This window comes from Zonotrichia leucophrys, chromosome 2 (genome assembly GCF_028769735.1).
Source record: "Zonotrichia leucophrys gambelii isolate GWCS_2022_RI chromosome 2, RI_Zleu_2.0, whole genome shotgun sequence".
Classification (NCBI taxonomy): Eukaryota; Metazoa; Chordata; class Aves; order Passeriformes; family Passerellidae; genus Zonotrichia; species Zonotrichia leucophrys.
The window spans coordinates 28,223,013-28,250,903 of record NC_088171.1 but is presented as its reverse complement, the minus strand read 5'-3'; the positions used below and the strand labels follow the sequence as shown (position 1 = coordinate 28,250,903).

At 36.0% G+C, this 27,891-nt stretch overlaps 1 protein-coding gene across 1 annotated transcript in view; it reads left to right on the top strand.

Annotated features, from left to right (window-relative positions):
* Nucleotides 1-27,891, top strand: part of THSD7A (thrombospondin type 1 domain containing 7A) — a 264,860-nt gene that overhangs the window by 185,743 nt on the left and 51,226 nt on the right. Inside the window, exons 10-14 of the mRNA XM_064704399.1 lie at nucleotides 9,312-9,503; nucleotides 17,211-17,445; nucleotides 20,438-20,550; nucleotides 22,736-22,868; nucleotides 24,766-24,869. Coding sequence (XP_064560469.1) covers nucleotides 9,312-9,503; nucleotides 17,211-17,445; nucleotides 20,438-20,550; nucleotides 22,736-22,868; nucleotides 24,766-24,869 — 777 coding nt within the window. The remainder of the gene's footprint in view (nucleotides 1-9,311; nucleotides 9,504-17,210; nucleotides 17,446-20,437; nucleotides 20,551-22,735; nucleotides 22,869-24,765; nucleotides 24,870-27,891) is intronic.

Below are 27,891 nucleotides of genomic sequence, written 5' to 3'. Positions count from 1 at the left end.
GTTTAGGTCAGGCTTTCTCACAGATACTGACTTTAGTAGTTCATTTACAGCCTATTTCATGCTGTTGAATATTCAGTGCTATCAGAAGTAGTAAAGAATCAAAGTATCATCTGTAGGAAGAGTTTTCCATTAGTGTATGATGCAAATTATACAAAATGTGCACTGAGTACCTTACAGGGTTGTGTCAGAGATAAAAAGGCTGTGTTACTTTTTGAACCATGGTTAGTGCTACAAGACGCCCTCAGTGTGCCTTTGTGTGTGTAGTGAAGGAACTTGCCTCATCTGCGTATCTATGTTTTTATTTTAGCTGAGATCCTCGGTAGCCAAGTGATTGCTGTATGTTGTATGCTTGGGGGAGCTGATACTGTGGCTTCTGTCACCCCCACACTTAGAAATATAGAGAGAATTGGAAAAATCTTTTTCAACACTTTCTGAGCAAACTCAGGTTTTCAACCTGAATAAATCTAGCAAAATATGGTGAAAATTTAGAAAGGGCATGAAGGAATATGAGGTGAAGTTTCAAAGTGGTTACTAGAAATCTTAAGATGGCAAAAAGAGAATAGCTATTTTTCACTTTTCTCAATCTCATTGAGTAAAGGAGTCAAGCCCAAATAAGTTTTCCCTTTCACAGAAAAAAAGTGCATAGCATTCCATTGGTTTTGATTTTGGTTTCTTGGGGTTTTCTTCCTCAATTTTCTATATATTTCTATTTTAGCATAGTGATGGGATATTATTTTTTCATACTGCTGTTTGATCTGGCCAAATGTCCCTGCATTTTAAATAAAAATATATTATTTGGGTAAAGAAATACTATTTCTTTCCCTGGTTTTATTTGTGTCTGGCAAATTTAGACTCTGTCTACATGACTGTAATCCTGATAGATGACTCTAATATAAATGGAGGTACATATGTTCTGTCATTACCAGACATGAAAATGGGATTACTGGAAGCATTAATATTGTATCTGAAGGTGTTAGTTCATTGTGTTTAACCATTATTTTTAAGTTACTGCCAAAGAATATGCAAAGATGTTTTCCATCTGAAGCAATTATAGCAGGAAATATCCATCTTAAATATATGTTCTTAATTTTTGTGTCAGAGTTTTCCCTTTATTATTACCATTATTTCAAGGTATGGGGTGTTATTTTGTTTCTGGTTATTCCTCTGACTGCTCTGTATATGGTTCGTGGTGGATTATTGTATTTTTTACCTGATGTGTTAAGGAATACTGGCCTGGATTTTTTTTATCAATGACTCACTTTTCTTGAAATTTGTGTGATTGAAAATTTGGATGAATTGAAGAGAAGAAACCTTGTAACCAGCACTGTCTTACCTGTCTGGAGCAGAATGGCTTTCACTCTGTTCAGCTCTCCTATAAACCACTTGCAGAGTGTTACCTGCTTCTGCCTTTTGCCTACACAGTTGGTGATATGCTGTGTTGTGGGAAAGGTTAGCAAACACAGTGCTACCCTGTAAGCTGTGACTGAACTCGTTTACTGTTTGGTTACAGAGAAGAAGCTGAAGTGTTCAGGTACTATTTTTGAAATTATATTTCTGCATGAATGTGAGAGTTCCTGAAGCCAGTGTCATCCCACTCATCAGAATTATTTTTCCCATAAGGTGAATAAAGAAGAAATTTGCATATAGCCATTAACAAGAAGTTATTGCTTGTAAAATGTGGTGTTTCATCTCATTAAGGAATAGAAAATAATAAAAAGATCATTAGTTTTTCCTTGAGTGTGTTAACATGATGTTATCTTTGATTGTAAAAACATTGGATATGGTGGGTTTCTAAGCTCCAGCTATTTTCATTTTGCATACTATTACTTCTTGTCATTGATAGTCATTTGTCATTGCAAATGTTTGCTTTACAAAAGTCAAAATCATATTTTAAAATTTAGTGTTTTATTTTAAAAGGTATATATATCTTCCAGTATTTGCATAGGCAAAGGACAGCAATTAGTGGCCTTTTCAATAAGTCTCTGGTTTATCTGTGCAGAAAGGGTAAAAATGTAAATAAGACGATGATACCCTGTGCTGTACTCTCAATTTTCTTGTTTAAAAAAAAAAAAAGAAAGAAATAGAAACACATGTTTATGAGATTCACAATGGGTTTTTTGAGTAAGTGGCAGAAGTATCACGTTTACCATTTTTCTTTCAGTGAGGAATAGAGTGCATGATACTACACTGAAAGCAAAACCACAGAAAATTTGCACACACAAACCATCAAATCAAACAGTTTACAATCCTGCAATGTTTACATATCATTAAACAATTAGACCAACTTTCTGTCATTTTTGCATAATGAACAGATGTGAGTAACCAGTGTATTTGTCTTCATTGAAATCAGTGCTGTTTCTACTTAGGCTTCTTAGAAGAAAATTACTTCAAGAATATTAACCATCAGCTAATTAAGATGTACTTAATTAAATGCAAATGCTACTTAGCAAAAGCGATTGAGAGAAAGGCATGTGATTAGGGAATTAACAACTGATTTAACACTTGGAGCTACCAGCTAGGCACCTAAGCATTAGAAAGGAATGTAAAAGCTTCACTTGATAATAATAGCACAAGGGAAAGGTACACAATCTTTTCGCATTTAGTTTGTTGAAAAACTTAATAGCAACAAAGTAGGATACATTGAGGTCATAATCTGTCGTTTATGTTACAGTTTGATAATTAGAGAGGTTAAAAATTGTTCCAAGTGTTGAAAGTTTATCGATATTTTTTGACACCTGATTCAAGAACTGTAATGGAAAATAATTGCTAAGATAATAGCCTTGCTGCTCTTCTGAAAGACACTGCCATTTTACTAACATTAAAAGGTTTTTTTGGAGCAGGTATGAATAAATACCATCAACATGATATGAAGGATAATGGGATTAGTAAAACATTTAAAGTTTCCTATTGTCTGTCAAAATATGTGCTATTTGCTAGTATTGAGCTGACTGAAGGGCAAAACTTGTTCTGTCAGTCAGAACTGCTGCAGTGCTGTTTTTTTTCTTCCAAATACTCTTAAGATTGTTCAACTAAACAAAATGGTAAATTATCAATTTCATGTAAATATTACCATTTCTCCTTTCTATTTGATTAGGTTTTAGAAATTCACTTCTAAATTCTCCCTGATGAAAAATCTGGGTCATGGTTTTGAAGTTGTGTATACATTTTAATTAGAGACACGTGCTCTAAGACAGTGTTCCTCAGAGAACTCCTCCGGTATAGGGAAAAACAAACAACAAAATAGAATTACCAGAAAAAAAAAACAGTCCTGGGTCCTTTTCCAAACATTTTAAAAAGAAAACATCACACTACTTCTGGAGCTTCTAGGTTTGGAAGGAAAACACAATTTGCTGTCACCATTCATGCTTGGCAGGCATGATTTTTCCTGTTGTGGTGAAGTTTGGTAAGGTATTAGTGATTTGAAAGAAATGCAGAAATATTAGAAATTAAAACAATAATTTCAGTTTATCCTGATGATTGATTACTGTCTGCTCATTAACAGATGTAAGGTGTCCTGGCATGTGAAGATGTATAAGATTTTGATAACTTAGATAGCTTTTCTGTAATGTGGAGAATTTCCATTTTGCATTAGACTCATCATCAGATATATTGACCAGGTTATTACTAGAGAAAATCTAGTGTAAAATTTCACATTTGGATAAATTTGTACATTTTCCTACTTAATGATTTTCTCAAATTTTTTTAAAATTGTCTTTAGAGTCATTACAGTTAAACTCATTAACATTGCTTCTCTACTCTTACAGTGTAGTTATAACATTCCTGTAACTTTGAGGCAGGTGGATTATGGACTGATGATTTTTAGTGGAGAAGGATATGGTTTACTAACTGTGACTGTGGTTGAACTTAGTTCCAAGTGAAAAAAGGACTGAGCACAGAGAACAGATCTGGTTTTAGTAAGTTTTGAATATGGATAGGCATACTTTGTTCTTGGTGGTGGACAGAGTCCGCACAGGATTTTTGGCTCCTCAGCCAGTCTGACACATTTTGAGGTTGACAAGAGGGTCAGTGTAAGGACAGGTATAGGCCCTCATGTGAAAGGAATGCATTTGAGAAACTGCATAGGAGCTCAAGACAAAGAACATTCTCAGCCATTTCAGCCTTTGCAACTCATACTAGAGGCAGTTCAATACTTTCCTGTTGATTATTTTTCTGCACAGGAAAGGAAGGAAACAGTCTGTGGCAAACAACACAGCTCACAGATTTTGCTATTGTGTGAAGTAATACTGCACTTTTCTCCTGCAGCCTCCATGCTTAGAGGCATTACTGAAGGCAGTTAAATAATGACAAGGCCTCCTTCACCCACGATCACCTTAAAAGTTGAGCTCTGGTTTGCTTTTCCAAATATTTCAGCTGCCCAGCAGTTTTCCAATGGATGACACATCATGTATAAGAAACTGATTAAATAGACTGTTTTTACTTCAAGTTGAAGATATAATACTAAATTTGAACATATTGAAGCAAGCAATAAGTAATATGAAGTCTGCAGTTCAATTTTAGCATTTGGCCTCAGTTGCTGTCATTACTTCTTTTATGAACTTTGAAATACAACTGTAAACTTTGTTTTACCAATGTGTGATATTCCTATCCTTTACTGATTACACAGGAATGTTAAAAATAATGTTAGCTGTTAAAGTTCAAAAAATTCTCTTGATTTAATTTTACTTATTTTTATTTTATTGTCAAAATTTACTTAGTTTATATCAGGCTACAGGTCACTTTCAGAAACAATAGCTGCTTTCCTTGTTTAGAACTGAGACCAGGCTCATTGACTTATTACATAGGGCTCCAGCAGCAACTTTATTTTATGCTGATTTTTTTAAAGTTGTTCTCTATGCCTCATTGAATCTTGCAGTGATTTTACTGTTCATTTTAAGGCTTAAAAACATTTTTCTCTCTGTTAAGTGCTTGCCGTCCCATTTCCTACAGGTCAGAATTTGACAGCAATTTTTTACTGTGCACTGAAGCATGCACCATGTTAAAAGATGCACAATAAGCAAGAGGGTTTCTTTACCATGTCTCTCTAGCGATTCCAGCTCTAGGAATGCTTCCCATTGGAACTTAAAGCATTTTACAAGAAACTTAAATACCAGATACATTTTACAGATGAGTAGACAAAAACACAAAGGGCTGACATGATTCAACTGCATTAACCACACAACGTGGTCTAACTCAACCTTTAGCATCTAGACTGAAAATTTTCACAGATACAATACCTGCTTTGTGAATGTAATAAAACAAGAATGGTGTATGAATACTGATATTTATCAATCAGTTTCTCCTGAATGCTATTCACAAGCTACCTCTCTGATCTGTAAAAATTTGCCTATTCTGTAGATTATAATTTTTTTTTTTTTGGCTTGGTGTTTTTTGGTTATTTTTGTTTGTTTGTCTTAAAACAACTAAATAGTTGTGCGGTTCAGTTGTGGCTCTCACGTGGGCATATATATCAGGAAGTCTTTGAGCCAAGAAGTTGGCCAAAAGGAGGTCTTGACATAGTAACTTGCTTTGCTGATTGTTCAGATGGATCCAGCATAATTATTTGATAAAGAGATAGGTATTCAAAAGATCAGCACTCCTCACTGATGTAAATCTGTAAAAAAATCCCAGGGAAGGTTTAAACAATTTTTGACATTTTAAATTTTTGAAAAAAACCCTAATTTGCCTCCTGCCATTTTTATGGACTGTCATTTCCTTAAATGCTATTTGGAGATTTTAGTCCAAATTGTGTATCTCTTGCCTAAGAGAGAAATATAATTCAACAACATAGGCATTGTTTGCAAATATGGAATATTACTAGATTCCATTGCTAGATTTTAACGAACAAATCAACTGATAAGTGGTGAAGATTTCTCTTGACAGAAATGTCATATTCTGTTTTCATATCTGTGCTTTTTACTTTCTTGTCATTCTGTTGTTTTGAGTATAAGTAACCCAGGGCAGATGCCTTTCAGTAATTTTTTTTTTTTAGTTCTGTCTTCAGTACTTATGCAACATAAATTTATATCCATAATGTTATAATAAAATCATAGAATCATTGAATGGTTTGGGTTCAAAGGGACCTTAAAGATCATCTAGTTCCAACCTCTCTGCCATGGGCAGGGACACCTTCCACTAAAAGAGGTTGTTCACAGCTCCCTCTAACCTGGGATGGAGCATCCATCATGTCTGCAGACAACTTACCCAGTGCCTCTCCTCCTTTGCAGTAAAGAATGTTTTCTTTAATCTTCTCTCTTTTAGTTTAAAGCCTTTCCCCCTTCTCCTATCATTACATAAGACATGCTTTTTCAAAAAGTCCCTTTTCATCTTTCTTGTCAGCCTTTTTCAGGCACTAGAAGGCTGCTGTAATGTCTCATTGAATTCTCCAGACTGAGCAACTTAAATTTTCTCATTCCTCATGGGAGACATATTCCAGTCCTCTGCTCACCTTCATGGCCCTTCTCTGGACTTGCTTCAGCACTCAATGGCAAACATTTTCAAATGGGACTTTTTCTAAGTAGTCTTTACACTGGCATTGTTCCCAGCTTATGGTTGAGTGGTTCCTGGTGGTTGACTACACTACACCCTTTAAAGAGGAAGGCAAAAAAGGTCAAGTTGTTCATAAAATCATTAGTGAAATGTCAGAAACAATTTAGTATAAATAAAATATTTCCCTGAAGATAAGAAGTACCCATTATAAGATATTTCTTCCAACTACATTTCTATGCTATTGAATTCATCAGATAAGAATTGGACACATGACAAAAACGAAATGCCAATATGTAGCACAGATATCTCTAGAATGTTTTCTCTGTAAAAGCAAAGAAAAAATAGGGCCTTTGATTTTGGGAGAGAGTGAAGGCTTGGTTTCATTTGAGATATAAACTCAGACTGAAACTAGGTCAAAAAAATTCTCATTGTGGCACCAAATTAAGCTTGAGTTAAAAGTAAAAAAAGAATTAAAAGCCAATAAGTGATAAATAAGTTCAGTATAGTTTTTGTTTGCTTATACTGTGGCACACTATTGTAATAGTAGCATTTTTTTCAAAGTGTGCATGTGTCCTAGCAGTTTACCTTATTGAGTCTTACCTGGCAATGGAACAATATGAGAGTAGGTTTCACCTCTTTTCTAGCTTTTTCTTCCTGTCTGAAAAAAGAACTTTAGTCCTCTCCTCTATCTCTTGTCCTTGAGCCCAAACAAATGCCCTTCTGATGAAGCAGGAAGGAATCCCTCCTGCACTGGTGTCAGGCTGTGATGACCTGCAATATAACAGAGGGAACAGTTGATGCAAAGACTGAGTCCAGTGAGGGAAGCAGAACTTGGCATGGGAGAACCACAAAGCCTTTGGCAGGGCTTGAATTTGTATTTTAATATGGGCAAATATAGCTGTTGAGACTGACTTGATCTCAAAGGTCTTTATAATTCAGATGACTATGACTACTTTAGGCTATTTTAAAAACATGAGCTGCAGGATTTTCCTGAGTTTTCAGAACCAAGGAAGATTGATGTTTGTACTTCTGTTGTGCCTAAATATTCTGTATGACTAAAATATTTGGCACTGTTCAAAAGGATCTAATATTGAATGGATGGCCTTCATCTTTAACTCTTTCACAAAGAATTTGGTTAACACTTCTGGGTCTCATGATCTGATTTAGTACTAAAACATCTCCTGGTTTCAGGAACTCAGTTTAAGAGATTCTTATTTAAAAGACTGTAAACTTTGAATGATAAAAAATGTAGTTTATGTAGTTTCTGTTTTGATTAGTATTTGAATAAATTCATTATTATACATCTATTGGGCAATAAAGTCTAATTTGAGACTCGATAAAGCAGAGTTTTTACATATCTAGTTTCATTTATAATGTGCTCTGTTCTTACTGAATTAGCTTTCAGAATCCATTGTGGTAGTTACTAACAGTAACTGATGCCTTTATGATTCAATTACAGGGTATTTGATCAATATATGTAACAAATATTTTGTTGTATTGAAGACTTACATTCATTTGCAAATATTGATAAGACATTATTTTGTTGACACTGGCTATTAAAACAAAGGGGTTGACATGATGGGTCTTAGAAAGTGCATAATGTAGACAACTCATGATCAGCTCAGTGCATAATGTAGACAACTCAGGATTATGTAAAATTCAAGAGTGCTTCAACAGATGAATCATGACAGAAGGTTTTATACCCTAGTACAGCAAAGATCATGTAGCACAAAAGGCATTGAGATGCTTTGAAGTAATATCCTTTTTAGAAAATAATTTTAAAAAAAAGTTTTATGTTTACAAATGAGCTGGTTCTTTCATGCCTTAATTGTATGCGATTGTCAATGCCTCAGAAGTCCAGTGTGTTCTTAGATGCAACATTTTCAGTTCCTCATAACAGGCATTATATTGTGCTAACAAGGCTAGAATTCTAAAACATGGACCTGAATCTTTCTCTCCTTTGTTTTTTCCATCATTTACTCCAACATGAAGATCTGTCATGATTACTTACTGATACCAGAATATGTGATCATTCATTCTTTCCCCCTTAATGAGTATTAACTTATTTGATCAAGAAATCATGTCACCTCACGAAACTATCCATATTGTGATTAAGGTGCTGTTTGGACAGATCTCAGACACAGTGGTCCTGTGATTACCTGATTGAAAACAAAAGCAACCCTGCTACTTAAATACTAGCTAATATTTCATTAAGCAATTCACACCAGCCTGGATCTTATGATTATAATGAAATGTGTATCTACAGAATACAAATGCATAGATCTTGTTATACCTCCATGACACAAAGAGTGATGTGTTGCTGATTTGATAACAAATGAAGATCTTTCTAACCAAACAACATTCTGACTGTAATTTACTGCATATTTTGATGGATAGCTGCAATTCAAAGGATGAATCGTGGATTATAAACTGGCTAAATTAGGATGCTTTTCCCCTTCTCCCACAAATCTGGATGAAAACTGGGTCATTTCTATACATGTATCTCTATGTACAGTTTTCCATAGGGTTGTTATATACTCTGTTACATTTGGATTTTGTGTGGGGTCATGTATTGCAAAATAAAAGCCTAAATACCACCCAGGCTGGCATTCACTTCATGAGAATATCAAATCAACTTAGGTTTAAGCATGCTCTTCTAGAATTGAGGCAGAGGAGACAAGTAATAAAAAAATCTGTTTACCTTGTTTATACACAAGAACAGAATCTAATTTATTTGTGCGCCCATCTGGACTAGATTGCTCATTTTAAGTTAATTTAGCAAATGATAGACTGCCATGGCCTTTTTTTTATTTTTCTTCCCCCAGGAGAAGAGGTTGACAGGCAGCTGTGCAGAGATGCCATCTACCCGATCCCGGTGGTGTGCGAAGCGCCGTGCCCCAAGGACTGCGTGCTCAGCGCGTGGTCTGCCTGGTCCTCCTGCTCGCACACCTGCTCCGGAAAAACCACGGAAGGGAAGCAGCTGCGCGCCCGCTCCATCCTGGCCTACGCGGGGGAAGGTAAGGGCTCACCCTCTCCTCTGGGATTGCCGATCCTCCGCTGCCTCTGTAATGTCAAAGTGATTTCTTGATCGACAGAAACAAACTGTTAGATCGTATTTTGAGTTTTTTAAATAAAGCAGAATTGTTTAAATGGCTGTCCTACTCCTGGTACCTAAAGCTGCTTTATGATTATCCTACATTTAGGATAACCATACTACATTACATTTGAACAAAACTCCTTTCTCCCTGATTGTTACATGCAGATGTATGCGCACACAAGGGTATGTGTATGCATATATCTATATTTACTATTTGCTTCTGGTACCTAAAGCTGTTTTAAAGAGGGTTTATTTTGATCATTTCAGTTACTATATTTTTTTAGTGTGCCTAATGTTACTGCTTCTATTTCAGATATATGATTTTCTTGTTTTCGTTAAAAGTAAACAAGACAAACATTTCATCTGATACAGGTTAACAATGCTAATTTATGTCCAATTTGGAAAGATATAAGCATCCTGAATGCTGAAAAGATGAGAATTTTAATGATTCAAATGTTGTCCAATTCGGAAAGATATAAGTATTCTGAATGCTGAAAATATGAGAATTTTAATGATTCAAAATGTTAGCAAATGTTTTGGAGTTTCTTTTCTCTAATTGGTAACTTATGTTACCCCACTAACATTGTTATTCATAGCAAAACTTTGGGTTTTGCCCTGCAAGTCTTCAGTCTTTAATGGTTCCCATTTGTTCAAGTGATCCTTGTGCAGTGTCTGCAGCATATGCAAAGAGAAGACATAGCTGGAATATAAAGGAGAAGACAAAACAGGCTTTAAATACAGATTCATGGCTATTCTTTTATGATTTTCCATGGTTCCTACAGCTCTTTTTGTTTTGGTTTAACTACTTGGAGGGGTAGGTGGGTTTAGAGGAAATGTATTCTGTATATAACATGGTTCAAAAATGGCCATGTCAGGTGTGCCAATGCCTCGTGCAACACCAGGAGCTAGAAAACATAACCAAAGAGTTCTTGGAAGATGTTTACTCACATGTGTTACTGACAGAAAAGTTAAATGCTGCAATATAAAAGGATTACCTGCATGTGTTTGTTCTTTTTTTCAACTATTGAGGATTTTATTACTTAATCTTAAGATCAAATTTAGCTGAGAAATGAAAGCTGCAAGGTATGGAAGCAATGCAATGGAATAGCTGTACACTTTGCTGTTTGCAGACACTACATTGCTAAAAGTGTACTCTGTATTTGGCAGAATTTGGATGACTGTAAAAAAAAACAGAGCACTTTCAGCTTTTTCTCTGAAAGGAATTTTTGCTAGAAATGTAAGTGGCAATCAGAACTGTACTCTATTTTAGTAGGTGATGTAAATAATGAATTATTTAGATGGATCTAATGTAACAAAGTAGAAACACTTTTAAAATTATAAAAAATTTGGTTTGTTGTTTCCCTTTTTTTAACAAAGAATATCGAACAGACTCATTTTGTGGGAAACACAGAGCCATATAATTCAAATAAACATATATTCATGTGCTTCTTGCTTATCCATGTAGGTCAAGACAATAGATTTTTGATGTACTTTTGTAATTTTGCTGGTGACAGAAATTTAAATCCTGACAAGCGTGCCATAGAAGTCAAAACCTAAATTACTGGAAAAATTATTCCACTTTCTTATTCTTAATCTTAAAAAGTACTCCTTACTCAGAGAATGAAAGTATATAAATAAATGAAAGAAGCTTCCAAGGTTTAGGGTATTTTTACAATTTTAGCTGGAAAGTACTTTTCACCTTTTCTTGTATTATATTAAAAAAATTATCAGTTTAACTTTTTTTTTTTAATGCTTCAGTGGAATAAGAGTTATTTTCATCTTTTTCCTCATACTCCTGTTATGCCTTTTAGTCATTTGTTACGTGACAAATAACTGAATGACTTTTCACCTTCAGAATCCCATGACTGAGATCAGCTGTGTTCCCAAAACATAAAATACTGGGTGCTGGGAGCTCATTTCTTTTTCTAGGAGCACAGAATATATTCACGTGTTTGAATATCTGTAGTCCACTGACATAAAAGGAAGCTTCACATTGAGCATTTTTTTGGAAAACATGCAGTTCTCAGTTCCATTCAGAACTTAGAAAAAATGCCCAGAACTGTAGATGGAAGCTCTGCAAGCATCATGTAAAACTAAGAATTCCAAGTCTCAGGTAAGACCAATAATTCCATCTACACATTAAAGCTGAGTTCTGAAAACAGCTATCAGTTCTGTTCAGGTGAACAGTCACACAAGTTTTCTTTTGGATTTCTGAAAATTTTCTTGAGCTGTTGGTATGAGACACAGACCAGGCTAAGTAAGCTATTCCATAGTAATTTTTGTATCCTGTTGCTTTTTTACTCAAAACACAATAAGACAAATATATTGTGAATAAATATATACTATTCCTATTATATATCAGGACTGGATATTAATTAAAGAAAAAATGTGCATGACTGTTGCAAATCCATGAATAAAGCTAAAATGACATAAGGAGTCCAGGTGTGAGTCCTCGATCACACACATCCTCCTGCTAGTCATTCAATGCACAAGCCTAGAAAGATCAAAGCATTGCAGTCATTGCATATGCAATGAATATTGCAATCCATCAAAGTATCTGGTACATTTAATTCTCATTCATTTGGGTACTTAAACATGAGCACCCCCTGAAATTTTTGAGGCTCTATAGATTCATGTGAAATAGGTTTTTTATCTGGCTCTCAGATGGCTTTTTATCAAGTATTGTCTGTGATTGTCCGTTCAGTTTCTGAATATTGTCTGTTCAGTTTCTCTCCTCTTTGAAATGAAAAATACTATATTCTACCATTTTTCTTGTTAACATTGGCATATAACTTTTTGTAATAGAGCTATGTCATTTCACACCTAAGAAATTTTTTTTCCTCTTAGTACCAATCTATGCTGCTGAATTGGTTTGAAGAAACCATCAAGTAAACATGACTGGCCACCAGGAAACAACCACAGTCTAATCAATTTTTAATTTGATATAGAATAATTCAGTAATATTATAATAATTCCTCAGTGTAAAGAATAGGTTCACAGAAAAACTATAAGCTGTATGTAAAATACAACAAATATAAGCCATATGTAAATTACAACAGTGACAATGTTTTCTAATGAGCTCTGGGATACCAACTGCCCCTCCAGCACTACACTGATTTCTGCTTGAGCCAGGAGCTGACCTCAGTTGTACACCCTCACCCTCTCATCAGCATTTCCTCATTCCATACAAGACCCTTTTCATGTGCTCAAACCACATGCTGCAGAGCCTCAAGCACAGTGTGGTCATGCACAGCTGGGATGGGCTTATTTACTTGCATTCAGTGGAAAGAAAGGAGTCTCTTCACAAGATAAAGACTTACTGTGCTTTGTGAGATGACTTGATGTGAAAATGAGTGTCACAATAACAATTTTTTGGTATTTTTTCTGAGATCATTGTCCTCAGCTTGAAGGTTTGAAAGGCAAAGTTGATTTATAAATTTGCCTGTGAGACTGCCTATAGTGTTAGCTCATTTCTGTCACTGTCAAATATATCTTCATGATACAGGAAGAAACTCAGAAAAGTCACTGTCTCAAAATAAAAAATGACAGCAAAGGACATAGTGATGTTATCTGATGCATCATACAATTGTTCTGCATAAATCTAGTAAAGTATTGTATGCAGCCCAGCCTATCTCCTGAATGTAGGTGTGTCTACTTTTGGTTTGTATTCTTTTTAATATTTCTGTTCTTCTTTTACTTCCTGCTTACAATATATCTTACATAATGAGTAGTGTGCACTTAGACTGTTTCACATTACTACTGTACCTGAGACTCAAAAGTACTGAATTAATCTTAGTTTTGCAGTAAGTAAGAAATATGTGGATTAATTCTGTTTTGATTATACACTGCCATAGACTGGAAAATTGGTGCAATACAGCATAACAGTAATGTTGTGAGTACATCCTAAGTTTTATCAGTAAAACCAATTTTGGAAAAGTAAAGATTTAACACCCCAAACCAAAACCAAAAAACCAAAAATGCAAAAGAGGAAAATAAGACAACTTAAAAGTTTCATTTATTAAAATGAGAGGGAAGTGAAATTTTTTTTATTATTATTCTCTTAGGGCAGGGATGCATATGTGCAGCAGTGCTTTGCTAGGGGTGTTACATGATCATAGATCAGCAAAGTGTAATGCCAGAAGGACTATTTGGCATGACCATACACCACAGATCACTAAACATCACACTTAGATAGTATGGAATATCAGTTGTCCATTTCATCAGATATTCTGTTTGACCAACAGCTCTTCTCATCTATCTGCAAGATTCAATTTATTGAATATGTAAGAAACAGCTGTATCAAAGGAATTTCTTATGAATACTTAACAGATTATTGTTTATATGCTTTAAAATTTTATTCCTGTTAAATTCCAATACAGTTTGACTACATAGTTGCAAACAAGTAGTTATGCTTAGGGGTTTTTAATGTATTTATTCTTCCTACATTTATTGAATTTGTTTTTAATTTTTGTATTTTCCTGCTTGAAATAACAGTGCTTGGTAATTAAATCTGAAAGCACAGAATGAGTATTTATTTCAGCAGCAAATTGCTCATTCACAAAAGAATAAGTTTTGGAGAGCATGAGGTTTTTCATGAAACAGGAATGAAAAAAAAACCCACTTAGTTTTGGAACTGTGCAACCTGAATTTTCAGACAAGACTTACTAAGTGACCTGACAGCCGTGTGAGAAAGGTGAGCCAGGGCAGGGTGTGTTACTGTGCTTCTTTTGCTCAGGAGCCCATCAGCTCAGATTGCTGACTGTAGTGAGGATCAGGGGTTCATACTCTATCCTGGAAAATTCTTGAGGACAGACCTCGCATCTACCATGAGCCCACTCTGCATCCTGACCTGTTGTGTATTTCAGACAGGTCTGCTTGATTTGTGAAACTGATACAAGCCAGGGGAGGAAGCATCAGTGTTTGCAGAGCAGGAACAGTCTTGGTTCTGACTGTGTCTGTCCTCAGGAAGTGCAGCTGCCTTGAGAAGTGTCTACCTCCTGCCTACAGCAAAGAAATGAGTAACACCCATTTCACCCACCAGAATACAACAGGCACTTCAGTTACATCTGTTTTCTCAAACTTTGATATTATTCCAGCTGTTTTGAAATGCATTTATAAAACTATATGCCTTTGCAAAAACAAGGGATATCAAAATGATTAATTAGAATGATCCAAAATGCTTTAAAAAAATGTTTAACATTTTGAAATTTCAAAGTTATTGAGTCAATGTCACCAAAAAAAAAATTTAAAATCCAATCATTGAATATCCTAGAGCAAGGTGTCTTACCCCTTTAGCAGCTCCAAGCCAGGCAGAAAAGCAATCTAAGTGTATGACAATTCTGTCAACTATTTTATGAGCAATATGCAAGTCCTTCTGCGAAGCTAGGCTTTCCCTTCCAAGTCTACTTTGTTTAAAAATCCAAACACAAAACTAAATGCTTCAGCCCCAATTGGTTTTTGTATCCTTGAAATTATTTTTAGTACTGCCAAGTCATTTACTGTCACCTGATCATTTATTATTAAAGGATGTATTTATTATTGTATGTCCCTTTTTCCTATATTCTGATTAATTCAAATGTCTATTTTACTTTTTTTTTCTGTGATACTCATTAACTTTTACATTCCTGTCAAACCTGTCCTCTGCTAGGGATATGCTCGTAAAGTTGTTACCCCTACACAGATGATGTAATGGGCATCTCTAACTGCCAGTTTTCCAACCCCTTCTGCATTTTCTGCACCTACTTAAATTGGAGGAAGCACAAGAGAATGCTGTTTTCCTGGATGGAATGGCACATTGATTTTTATTTTAGTAGTATAATTTCCACATTTTGTTCAGTCTTTGCATGTTTTTTAACTCCTGGTTTAATCTGAACAGAACTGGATTCCCACTGAGCTGCAGACATTCATGCCCCAATGTTTTTCATTTACAAGTCAATATCAATCCCTTTTTTTCCCCTGAATATATATTCTTGCATAGCTGCCGAAACTGAACCTAAGTTGTCACTTTATTCTCAAATGTCTTAAGAACTGGTGCCTGTAGCATTCAATATTTTAAACATATTTTCAGTATTTTAAGCCTATATTTAAAATATATTTTAAACAATTCTGATAGACTTGAGTTGCATCCATTTTCTACAAAAAAATTCAAGTTATTGTTTAATTAAATTCACGTATTTGTAGGTTTTTCTAATCCTGCTTTGCAAAATTTAATATTACCTAGTCTGTGGCATGAAATTTCAACTGATATGTTGTTTCCTGTCCCTTGGTTGAATCACTATTTTTAGGAAAAAGCCAGAAATTAAAAATAATCCTAGATAAATAAATTAAGAATTATGATTTTATCTTGTGTTTTCATTAGAATGAACCTTTTCTCATGTTTGCTGCAGATCTAGACCACACAGAGAAACTTGTTGTATAAAGTATTTTTATACTGGCAACTTGATTTTCTTGTGTTGGAGAGTTTGAAGCATTCATTGTTTCTTTCATTACATTTACTTTTTTGTTTAATTTCAACAACGGGTGCTTAAAACCCCCTCCCTCCCACACATCTGTCTTGCAGACATATAAACCTGAAGTTCAGTACTGGGGAATAAATAATATACTCTACAACATGCGTTTGGTGGGAGCATGCGTTTTAGAGAAAAGTCGTATGGATCATCAGCATTAACTAATAAAAAGCTCCTCTTTCAATTGTCTCTCCTACTTTCTTGTCTTTTAGAAGAGGCTAAAATGTTGCTTAGATTTTTTGCTGCCTTTCCATCAGTTGGAGATAGGAGTCCCATTGTTCCTTTAGGCCAAAATCTCAAATCTAAATTCTAGTAACCCCAGATATTTAGTGGGTGTGATGTCTGCTCGCGGGGCTGGACATGAAATAGCCTGTGATCAGCTCTCATAGGAAAGACCTCTTCATTTCTGCTGGAGGACTGGGAGGCCAAAGTAGGTTTGAAGTACTTAAATATAATGAACTGAACATACTATCAAAGAAACCAAGCACAACAAAGATAGATTTTCTTCACAATCATTGACACTTGATTGCATTTTAATCTTAACCTGAAATAGGCTTTGTTATCTTAATCTGGACCTGGAATTGCCAGCTGTGCCATCCTCTTTGGTTCACATAATATGGATAAACATCCACTGGGAGCTAGGAGAAGAATTCCAAAAATCTTTTCAATTCATCTGTGAATTAGACGTAAACAGTGTTCTTTACATGTGTATAATTAGAATAATTGACCGTTTCTTCTGTCTACAGCCTTCATACATCCTTATGTGATCTATTGCAGTCTTTCAGTGTTTACTTCTAGAGAACACTGGAAAAATAAGGCTGTAGACCACTCCAAGCACATTAGTGTTATAGAAGTTATGATTATTTTGTTATCCTTTTGGTACAGACTTACATGGTGTCCATGAACAGTCTGTTCTGTGTGGCTTGTTGACTGAAATTTGTTAAAGTCAATATTGGGCATATGAAGTGGAGGAAAAGGGAACAGCATTTCTTTCATGTAATCAAACATAATATATTACTAAGAAAACTTCAAAGTGAGTTTGTGATATGTGTGGGGTTTTTTTTAATAAAAATTATATCTCCTTCCAGTGAAGGATCATTTTCCCTCTGCTATTGTTCCAGGAGGAGTGCAGTGCCCGAACAGCAGCGCCCTGCAGGAGACGCGCAGCTGCAACGAGCACTCCTGCACTGTGTACCACTGGCAGACTGGCCCATGGGGACAGTGCATAGAGGACACGTCTGTCTCTGCTTTCAACTCCTCCGCCAGCTGGAACGGGGAGGCCACCTGTTCCGTGGGGATGCAGACAAGAAAGGTCATCTGTGTCAGGGTCAACGTGGGACAAGTAGGCCCGAAAAAGTAACGATCTTTAAAAGTGTCTTCATGCTGTAGTAATGCTTGGATTTTACTGCTTTATATTTTTATCACCAAAAACTGCTTGCAAAGGCAAAAATACCCTCTTCTGTGTGTTCTCATGAGGGGACATTTCATCTTCTAAAAATACAAGACTGGCACAACAGGAAAACTAGACAATACCTTTCTCAGTATGGATTTTAATGGATAGTATTTATGATGGTGGTTCTGCTGACAGCTACATAAATCCAGTTGGCTCCTTACCACCATCAGGTTGAGTCGCAATAAAATTCTTTGAGTATGTGTGTGAAATGCAGAGCAGCACCATTTCAAAGATCCTTGTGCTGCTTCCAAACAAGCAACGTACTGTATTGATTAGTGCAGTTCCACTCAAAAATAGTGATATGAACCTAAATACACTAAAGCCCTTCTCAGAACCAGACCAAGGAGCTGCAGCACAGTGAAAAATGGCATGACATTAATTTGAAGCATTCGTTTGAACATTAGTTTGACAAAATTTGTGGGTTTTTTTCCCCACTTATGTGGGGTTTTTTTAAGTTATTTCCTTGGCCCAGTGATTTGGGTTTACAGTTTAATGTGTTACTAGGGTTAAATACAGATTAGCTGCTAGTAAAATGCATTTGATAATATCTTTGTAGGGATTTGCAGTCTGTAAATATATCCCACTCAGAACAGATTCAAAACTCTAAGAACTGCTAGCAGAGGTCATTTAGAAAGTTCATGAGGCAGCTATTTTCACACGAAATGTTTGCTTGATGCCTGCCATTTGCTGTTTTATTTGGCTGTAGATTTAAGCCTAATTTACTTTAAATGGAAATGTGGGGAGTAATGTCTGCACATTCAGTAATCTAAATTGTTGTGTATCTGTATTAAGTTGCTGTTCTATTTAGTCATGATAGAATTATCTTTTGTTTGGTGCATTTACAGAAAAAAACCCCACAAATCTCTAATGATGTATCATCCTTTTTAAATCTACTAGATGCTTCTACCTTTGATTTGATGTTAAATTTTGGGAGGAGGACTGTTTTATTCTTTCATAAATTAATCATGTGAAGTGAAAAAAGGTCTTGGTTGTTCCTTCAAATTGTCACATCAAAATCACTGAATCATTTTTAAAGACCCAGACATTTAACATGAAAATGTAAATAGGAACCTTGTTTTAAACTCCCCTTAATAAAAAGGATTACTGTGGTATGATACAATCAATATTATTGGCCTTATCTGCCTCACAAGTTACAGACTCCAGCATGTATCTTTTCTGTTTAATTTGACCTTGAGTAAGGACTGCAAAAAAATCAATACTTTGCTTTAAGCCATATATAGTAAATACAAACAATATAAAGCATAGAAATGGTGTTCTAATTGAACTAATTGCCTTGCCTAAGTATCTGAAGAGCAGTTGTAGTGTTTAGCACTCCTGAAAGATGAAGCTCTCCATAAAATGGTGAATGTGTGTATTTCAGACTGTTTTGTGTGCTTATAATTTCTCCTGTTTTTAAAGGGAAAAGCCAATGCAAGAAAAGCCATTAGCGAGCCAACATTCAATGCTTTTCAGAAACATTTTTAATTTTAATCTTAAAGAAATTTCTGACAATATTGTCAATATATGTGATTGGAAGCAGAGGTTTTATTAAAGTGTATCTGATCATATCTAAACACACCCTTGCATATAGAATCTGATTTTATGAATCACATAGAACTGAGGCACAAGTTGACTAAAAATTGTAGAGAGAGCTTACAGAGGGGCAATGGAGATTTGTATTGCTATAGCTGTGTTATTTCATGCTTTTTCACATTGGTGGGAGGGGAAAAAAGAGAAGGGGTGGAGATCCCATTTTAAGAGGGCACCAAGGAATTGGTGCTTGTTCATGGTAATTGATCACATACTGAGAACAACATGTGAATTGACAGGAAAATGCAGAGATGTCTGATGGAAAACCTGGACAAGCAAGTGTTATTGTTGAAGAGTATGTTCCTGTAAAACTGCAAATCAGCTTTTGTCCTCCTCATATTGCTCAGGCATAGCTCTCTGCTGACCATGGAGACTAGATTTTCCTGGTAGTTTACCATTAGACTTGCCTCTCTCACCTCTCTGGTCCCAGTTGCCCTGAACTGAAAAGAGGAAAAGCTAATCATAGTAATGTTTTTCTATAATGATCTATAAGCTCACAAAAATGGATGTTATGTTTTTCTTACATCTTTACATATTCTTCAGAAAGTCCACAGTCTGTATGTTTTTGGAACAATAGAAATTTTGAAATTATTTCAAATATTTTCAGTACTTCTGAGAAAGTTATTGTATCATTCTGAAACAAGTATTGTGGCACAGAGAGTTGTTTTTCCTTGATGAAAAAAGACAGAATCCCCACAGAATGGGGAAAATGACCTGGGTAATGAGTCCCATATGTGGTAGTCCAATAATCCTTTTTATATGCTGATCAAGACTCTCCCTAAAACAAGCAAGGTTTTCTGCCTTTTCTGACAGTCTTTCTCAGTCTCATTGATCTGGCAGTTTTAAATCCTTTTCTGGTTTCTCTCATAATCACAGCCAGCTTATGCCTATTCGTTCCTGGGTAGGCAGTGCTATTTATTTTAAATATGCCTCCTTCCAGAGTTTATATTTATGATAAAGTGATGAGACCTGAAAATGTATTTTGCTAAGCTAAATAATGGGATGGCTTTTCTTCATAATTATGTGAAAGCTTGAAAATTACTCTGAAGATACAAAGTCTAGCATGGTGAGTGAGGGATGATGATTATTTAAATCCTGAGGTGCAGCATACACTAGATTTGGCTTGCTTTCACCATATGTATTTAATTGCTACTAGTTTTTATAGCTGTGGTCCATCCTGGTGAATTCTGGGCAACAAGCACTGTCCTCATGTGCCTACAAACATTGAGTACCTCACACAATTCACTACTACACTGCCGAGTGATTGTTTTATTTGATAATGCTTCTTTGTATTTTTTTTGTTAGATGCCCTGAAAGTCTTCGACCTGAAACTGTGAGACCTTGTCTGCTTCCCTGTAGGAAGGACTGCATTGTGACTCCATTCAGTGACTGGACACCGTGTCCTTCCTGTCAAGAAGGTAGTTTTATCCATTGCATGTGAATAAATTTTAAGTATGTAAAAGATGGGGAGTCAATTACTTGCTATCACTTTTGGCAGAATGCTTATACACATCTCTTTCTGACAGAGTACATGTAATATCTGGTATAGCTGCTGCAGGGAGGACATAGAGCTTTTGCTGAAAAGAACAGTTATTTCTATCCATTTTCTATATGCATCTGTTTGGATTTTCTACCACATTTTGCCTAATGTCACAAACTCCCTTTTGCATCTTACACTGATAAAGAGATAACTAGTTACAGGGTAGACACATAGCTGTTATCATCAGCTTATCATCTTAACATCAATACTTACACAGTGTTAGCATTTTAATTGTCAGATTGTGAGATGGGGTTTGGAAACACCTAAGTTTATGCTGTTTGCTCATCAGAAAAAAACCCAAGTCTTTATATACAATGAGATAGGTATGTAGCTAAATAGATATGCAGTTGTACATAATTTTATCTGGCTGCTTCTATTCCAAGGAAAATTGAAGGAGAGTTAATAAAAATCAACAGACTTTACATTGATGTGAGTGTTCTGATTTAAACATAAAATCCAACACCAGTTTAATACACTTGGCAAAGCACTTTAAAACAGTGCAGGTCTCCCCTGAATTTTTATTACAGTGAAATCACACATGAAGTTAGCATGATGACAGGCTTAATATTTGCCACTTTTTATGGTTCTTTTCCTAAGCTCAACATGAGGCTCTTTTCTAATGTGTACTATTACAGACAGACTCTGTAATACTCCCTCTTCCACAGGGTGATAATCCCTGTGTGGGACATGGTGATTACTCACAGCTACTCTCAGAATGTAAAAGATATTGTTACATCAAACATGCAGACTTGGGCTGTCACGCCCAATTCTTTATGCTTGGTAAAGGACACAAGCATAAAGGCATTTTTCCAGTAATTCCTATCAGTGTTCAGTGCATTCTAACAAATGAAAAAAAGGGGTTAGGAAGACTAAATTCATAACCTTTGAAAAAGAGCAGGGAATTGAATCTATGAAATAGTTATTCATTATTATATATGCGTTATTTGGTAGCAGTATTAATTGTTCTTTCTGAAATATTTTTGTTGGAGGAGATCCTACTGGGCAAAAATGCCATCGTTTTCTGTTCCCATTTCTGTGGGTTTTAAGAAAGTTCTTGATGCAATGAGCATATCTTCCTGAATATTCACCACAAACTATTGTACAAGCTTCTATAAAACAGTATATTTGTGAACTATGAGTGTTTTGTCTATTCAGTGAGTCCATACTAAAAGAACAATTTTTATTTCATGGGGTTTGCCCATTTGTGCCAGCAAGAAGGTCAGTGGCTTTGCTGGGCTGCACGTCTGTCTTGCCCCTTGTGCCAGCTCCTGGCATCTCCTGGAGCTGTTTGACTGGGGAGTGAAGGGTTTCCTCTGGGCTGAAGAGTGGCCAGGTGGTGGAGAGCCACCGCCGGGATTCTCCTACTGCTCACTCCTAATTACAATTGCTTGGCCGTGGTCCAGCACGCCTCTGTGATCAGACAAGCTGCAGCTGCTGTAATAACCCACCCAAAGCTGATATCAGCCCAGTCAGCCAAATGTCTGCTCTACTGCTCTCTGTGAAAAAAATAAAAACCCTCCAAGATTTTTACCTAACATAGGCATTGCTGTGGAACTAATACAGATCTGTAGCTTTTCTCTTAATTTTCTGCCTGAAGAACCGATACCTGAAGATGACTGAAATCAAAATTCCTACAGGAACTATTTACTGTTTAGCATTAATAATGGATGACCATAATAATTAAAAACTGCAAACTGTAAAGGAATTCTAGAGTGAAATTTCTGTTTCTAGTTTTACATGTAAATGTTTAGAACAAGCTTACACCTTCAAACTGTAAAGTGCAGCAGCAAACTAAGCAGGCTTAGTTTTTGTTCTCTTGAACTGTTTATTCATTTCAGCTGTCTGTTCATTTGTTCAGTATTGCTGGTATTGCTTTCTGTTTAGTTCTGCTTTCTGACTTTGAGATGAAATTAAAGTGTTTTTTCTATTAGGCTTAATTTTTATGCTTATGGGTAAAATAGCATGTCAATATTGTGGCAATTGGTTCAAAAACCTTGTTTTCACCCTAATTACTTTCAACCTTAAGTAGCAGCAGTAGAAACCAGCTATTGTACTCTTTGCAGGGGGTGTCACAGTCAGGAAGCAGTCCCGTCACCGAGTCATCATCCAGCTCCCTGCCAATGGGGGTCGGGAGTGCCCAGACTCTTTGTTTGAGGAAAGGGAATGTGAAGCTTCTCCTGTCTGTCATAGTTACAGGTATGTGAGACAATCAACCATGATTTTTAAACTTGTACTACCTCTAGAGCTTGCTGAATTCCGTTACTTAGCAGTAGTTGTTTTTCTACTCTGCACTATTTAGAAAAGTAGGATACACATCTGAATCAAGGTTTCACAACAGATATATAGACTCAGTTGGGCCCACAGGGAATCAGTGGTACATTTTGTTCCAACTCCTTGGAAAGAACATTGCAAGAACTAAGAATTACTTTCCAGAATAAATTTTTCCTAGAAACTGTTTTGACATTCTAAACACGTAAAACAAATCTTTCTAAAATATCCAAAGTGCTGAACTTCAAGCTTATATGTTTAGGAGAGCTGATTCCTAGGTTGAACAGAGTGCCACACTGTTCAACCTACCATAGCCTTCATTTTTCTATCCCTCTACGCTCTGAGACAGCCCAGAGCTGAGGATATCCCCTATATGCCCTATGTCTTCTACATTCATCACAGAATGTTGAGGACTATTCCAGAAGGTGGAACAATTTTTGCTTAAGAACAGGTTTGGGTAGTTCTGTAATATCTATCTGAGTGTGTGGGAAGATCTAGACATACAAGAAGAACTTGTTGTTGATGGAGACAAAGTTTAGAAAATTCTGATGCTATTAGTTAGACTTACTTGAAAAAATAATAAAAAATGTATTTTTAAATGGATAATAACTCCCATGAAGCTACTATCTGTTGCAGAGGTACAAATAGAATTTAAGCTTAGCTTAATGATAAGAAATTGAGATTAAAGTAATGTGTTGCTTTCATCATCTCATAAGAATGATCATTGCAAATTCATTAGGAGATCACGCTCTATGCAACTAAAATATATGAAAAGATTGAAAAGGGCATTGGGGAGCTGCAAAAATCAGTACTCTAAACACCAGAGAAATAGAGATCAAGAACTTTTTATAGTCAAAATGAGAGTTGGAGTTTTGTCTTTTAAAATGCTGGCTGCTCCTCATCTCTTTAGTATCCTCAGTATCTGAGCTGCATGATAATGTGCTGAGCATAAGAAAGAAGAGTTGTTAGAGAGTGGTAGATGGGGTCATTTATATTTCATGACACGAACTAATACTAAACACATGTTCCATATATTTCCTTTAGCATCTTTCTGACCTGCACACATGCTGCGACAGATGGACTCACATACTCAGCTGGTTTGTGCCTTAGTTGCTGTCCCATAGAGGCAGGTTGCAATGAAACTCGAGGTGCAAAACCATTGAGATAGTTTAAAACATGCAAACTGCTGATGGCTGGAGCTATGGATTATTTTAGAGTTGTGACAACAAACAGACTTGGGTGGATTTGTTATATTTAAGGGCTGGGGTATTGTACAGCACTAGCAGGGAACTTTGTACAAGTTTCATAGCAGTTTATATTAATGATAGAATAATTTAAGCAGTGCAATATTGTATTTGTTATTGATGGGTTTTTGAAAGTTGTTTCTGTTTGTGTTTTATTTTTGGTATGGTGGACCTGTTGTGTTGGTTTTCTTGGCTGACTCCACATTTGTAAGGTGTTTCCACTCAACAGCCCAAGATCCCAGGAATTTCCTGAGGCACCCTTGCAATCACTCAAGCCCACTGTCCCAATTCTTTCCTGCAGCTACTTTTCCTTTCTGTTTCTTATTTCTCCTTTTTTCTTTCTACCTTTTCTTCCTCCTTTCTTCCATGTGTCTTTTAGGCCTCATCCTAAAAGAAGAAAAAAAGTTAACAGAGTAGGGATAAGTTTATGATACTGTTATTGGTTGTTTTGTGAATTGCCCGTTACCAATTAGTAAAAATAAACAACAGCATATGGTGGTTTGCAACACTATCTAGCACTTGTGCTGCCTGAAGTTTGATGGCTACAAGGTTTAGATGGATTTCTTCTCCTCTCATTTCAGGTGGAAGACACACAAATGGCGCAGGTGCCAGCTGGTACCATGGTACGTGCGCCAAGACAGTCCGGGAGCACAGGAGACTTGTGGACCTGGGCTACAAGCAAGAGGTTAGACCCTTTGTTTCTGTCATTTATTCTCAGAAATCTATAGATGCGCTGGTGTGGGAAATGCCTTACCTTTTAGGCCTTGTAACCTAACATTAATTTAATCTATCTTTATGTGTGTCAGCAAAGGAAAACACTGAAAGTGCTCAGGGCCATGTCTCAGTATGTTTGGAGTCTCTGCCAGCATGGAGATCCTACAGACTCTTCTGGCACTTGTTCCCTGATGCAATTTGTGTCTGTGACCCCTTACCCTTTCTCTGCACATCTCCGGGAGCATTTTGGCTATTTCTTCTCTATACCCTCAAATTAAAATAGTTACAGAGAGCAATGGGAGCATGAGATTGAAGACTTTGCATTAACACTTTAGAATTCAGTGCCAGCCCATTTCTCCAGGTTGTGAAGGTCCTTTGAATAGCAGTCCTTCCAGGTAGGTACTGACTGCTAAAACTGTCATTGTCCTCAAACTTGCTGAGCATGCTTTCTGTACAGGTTGTTAAAGAGACTAAACAGAACTGTGCCTGGAGTTAACCACTGAGGTGAAACAATCTTAACTAGCTGCTGGTTAGACTTCCAAACCACTGACCCTTTGAGCTCAATGATCCAGATATTTTTGCGCCATTTCCATTATGTAGTAAATAATTTTTACATCCAAATCCAGCTTTACTGTCACCTGTCTTCATAGAGAATTGTGTGGCTTTAACAGAATTGTGTATGTGTGACTCTGTTAAATATAGCCAGGAAAAGGGTTTTTTTAGATGCATTAAATACATTCAATGGGAAAATAAATGCAGTTCCTATTTACTGTTATAGTAATTGAATTGCTTTGAACTACTGGTCAACCTTGAATTCCAGGAAGGCTTTTCTCCTTTGTTGTTTCTGAGTGCAAACTTGTATTTGTTAAAGCACTATTGGCTCAGCGGATTGTGCCATTGCCGAGGAAGGACATTGCTAACTGCAGAAGTGAAATGTTCAGGTCATTAACTTCCTTGCAGCATTAAAGGAGGTCATGGCGTACTTAAAAAGTTATGGAGTAAATCTTAAGCTAGTAGCTCCTACCACTTACTCAGAAAGTGTCACAGGAGATCAATTTAGAGCTTACCACAAAATGAAACCTTAAGGCATTGCCTGCTAATACAAAAGACTTCTGGCTGCGGTAATTATTTCAAAGGTCTATCACAATGGAATCTATTTCTAGCAGCTCTGGAGGATACATTCAGATTGCACACTGAGAAAATAAGATTTCTATCTTTGATGGTAGGAATTCAAATAGTAAAAAGTGTTGTCTTCTGTGCTTACATGGTAGTACCTAAATCCCTTGACTTTGTCTCAAAGTCAGTTAATAAAGAAAGACAGTTAATAATAGTGCATGCAAATTGGATTTCATTATTCTTTTGTGTCATGAGAGTTTCTTTATATTTTCTTAAATGTAATTCCAAACATGTACAGGGCACACATATATAGAATAATACATGATTTTGAAATTAATGGCCATGTAGTTTTCAAATCTGTTAAAAGTGACCGGCAGAATTTCCCTTTGGTACTACCGAGACTTCGATCTTGTGAAAGATGATGTATTCAAGCAGTAATCTTGTTCCCACAAGCAGATAAAATGCAAGTAGCTCTCCAGTGTAATGTGGTCAAGTGGTAGGATGAGTAATCCTTAATTAGGAACCCCTGGAGCAGCTAAGCCTGAAGAAAGCTGGTGTTTTTGATGGAATTCTGTGAATGTTTCTGAGATCAATTGTTAGAAAAGAAGATTTTTGTTTACTACTGCTTTTTGTCAGGTCTATCCCATGTATAAATTCCATTGTAGAATTCACAGAGCAAATTATTCAAGTTGGAAAATGGAACTTTTTTGTGCCTCAGTCCAGATATCAAAATATGAAAATGTTGTTTAGGCTGCTGCAGTGTTGAAAGTTATGGGCACTAAGGACAGAGGGGGTTTTGGCCAATATTTTTTCCCATTTATGCAAGTGATGTAAATTAACATATAATGTAAGTTTCCAACTCAAGTTTATTATGTGTCATGTCTCAGGGTTATAATACCTCACAATGTGTTGACCATATCTTTTATACTGAGTAATGTAAATTGATAATCTGTGGCAGCTAAACACAGTAGTACAGCTTTTCCTCAGATTGACAGAGGTGAAATATTTTCCCCTTACAATGAATATGACTTGGAAGTACAAGTTGAATTTTTGCACAAAAGTAAATTTCACTTTGGAAAACACGCTTCTCTAATTCTAGAGATTATCAGCTAATTCTTTTTATTCACACCTCAGAAAATTGCATTTTCAACATGAATAGTGAGTTTTATTTGATAATATAATTTATCTCCCACACAGGGTATCAATTCCCTATCCCCTTTTGCCTTTCAAATTCTGCCATCAAAATAGCCATGTGTGAATTTAAAGTGGCACACATTTTTGTTTGGCCCCCTGCACAAGAGCTGATTTAATGTGAGGTGCTCACTGAAGGGAGGCTGACCTGAAAGCAAACATCTGCCTGACTGAGCTGTGCACTGGACAGTATTAGAGAGATTTCACCTGAAGGAAGACTCGAGAAGAAGTTTTATCTCCTCTCCCTGTTAATTCTTGGCTCCCTTTTGCACACTTGGCTACTCCTAAATAAAATTTCTACAGGCTGTGGAAAACTTTGCATAATAATATGTCGCTAAAAAATTCTGTACTATATATAATTTCTTTAATATGTGATGTAGATGTGGAAAAGACTGAGCTACTACTGTGCAATTCTTTTTAACCACTCCAAAATCACAAATTGCTAAACACTGAAATATGAAATCCATTTGGTATAACATTCTGGTGCTGCATTTATGATTGCTACTGTAATACAGATATTTTGATCAGTACATTTAACTGTTTGTTGGTGAATTCTGTACAAATATTGACCATACTGTGAAAATTGTTGACACACCAGCATTTTTTTTCCAGTTGAGAAAGAGTTCTGTTTCAAGTTTCTGCTGTTCATGCATGCAGAAATCACACATTGATCCATCTGTTTTGTG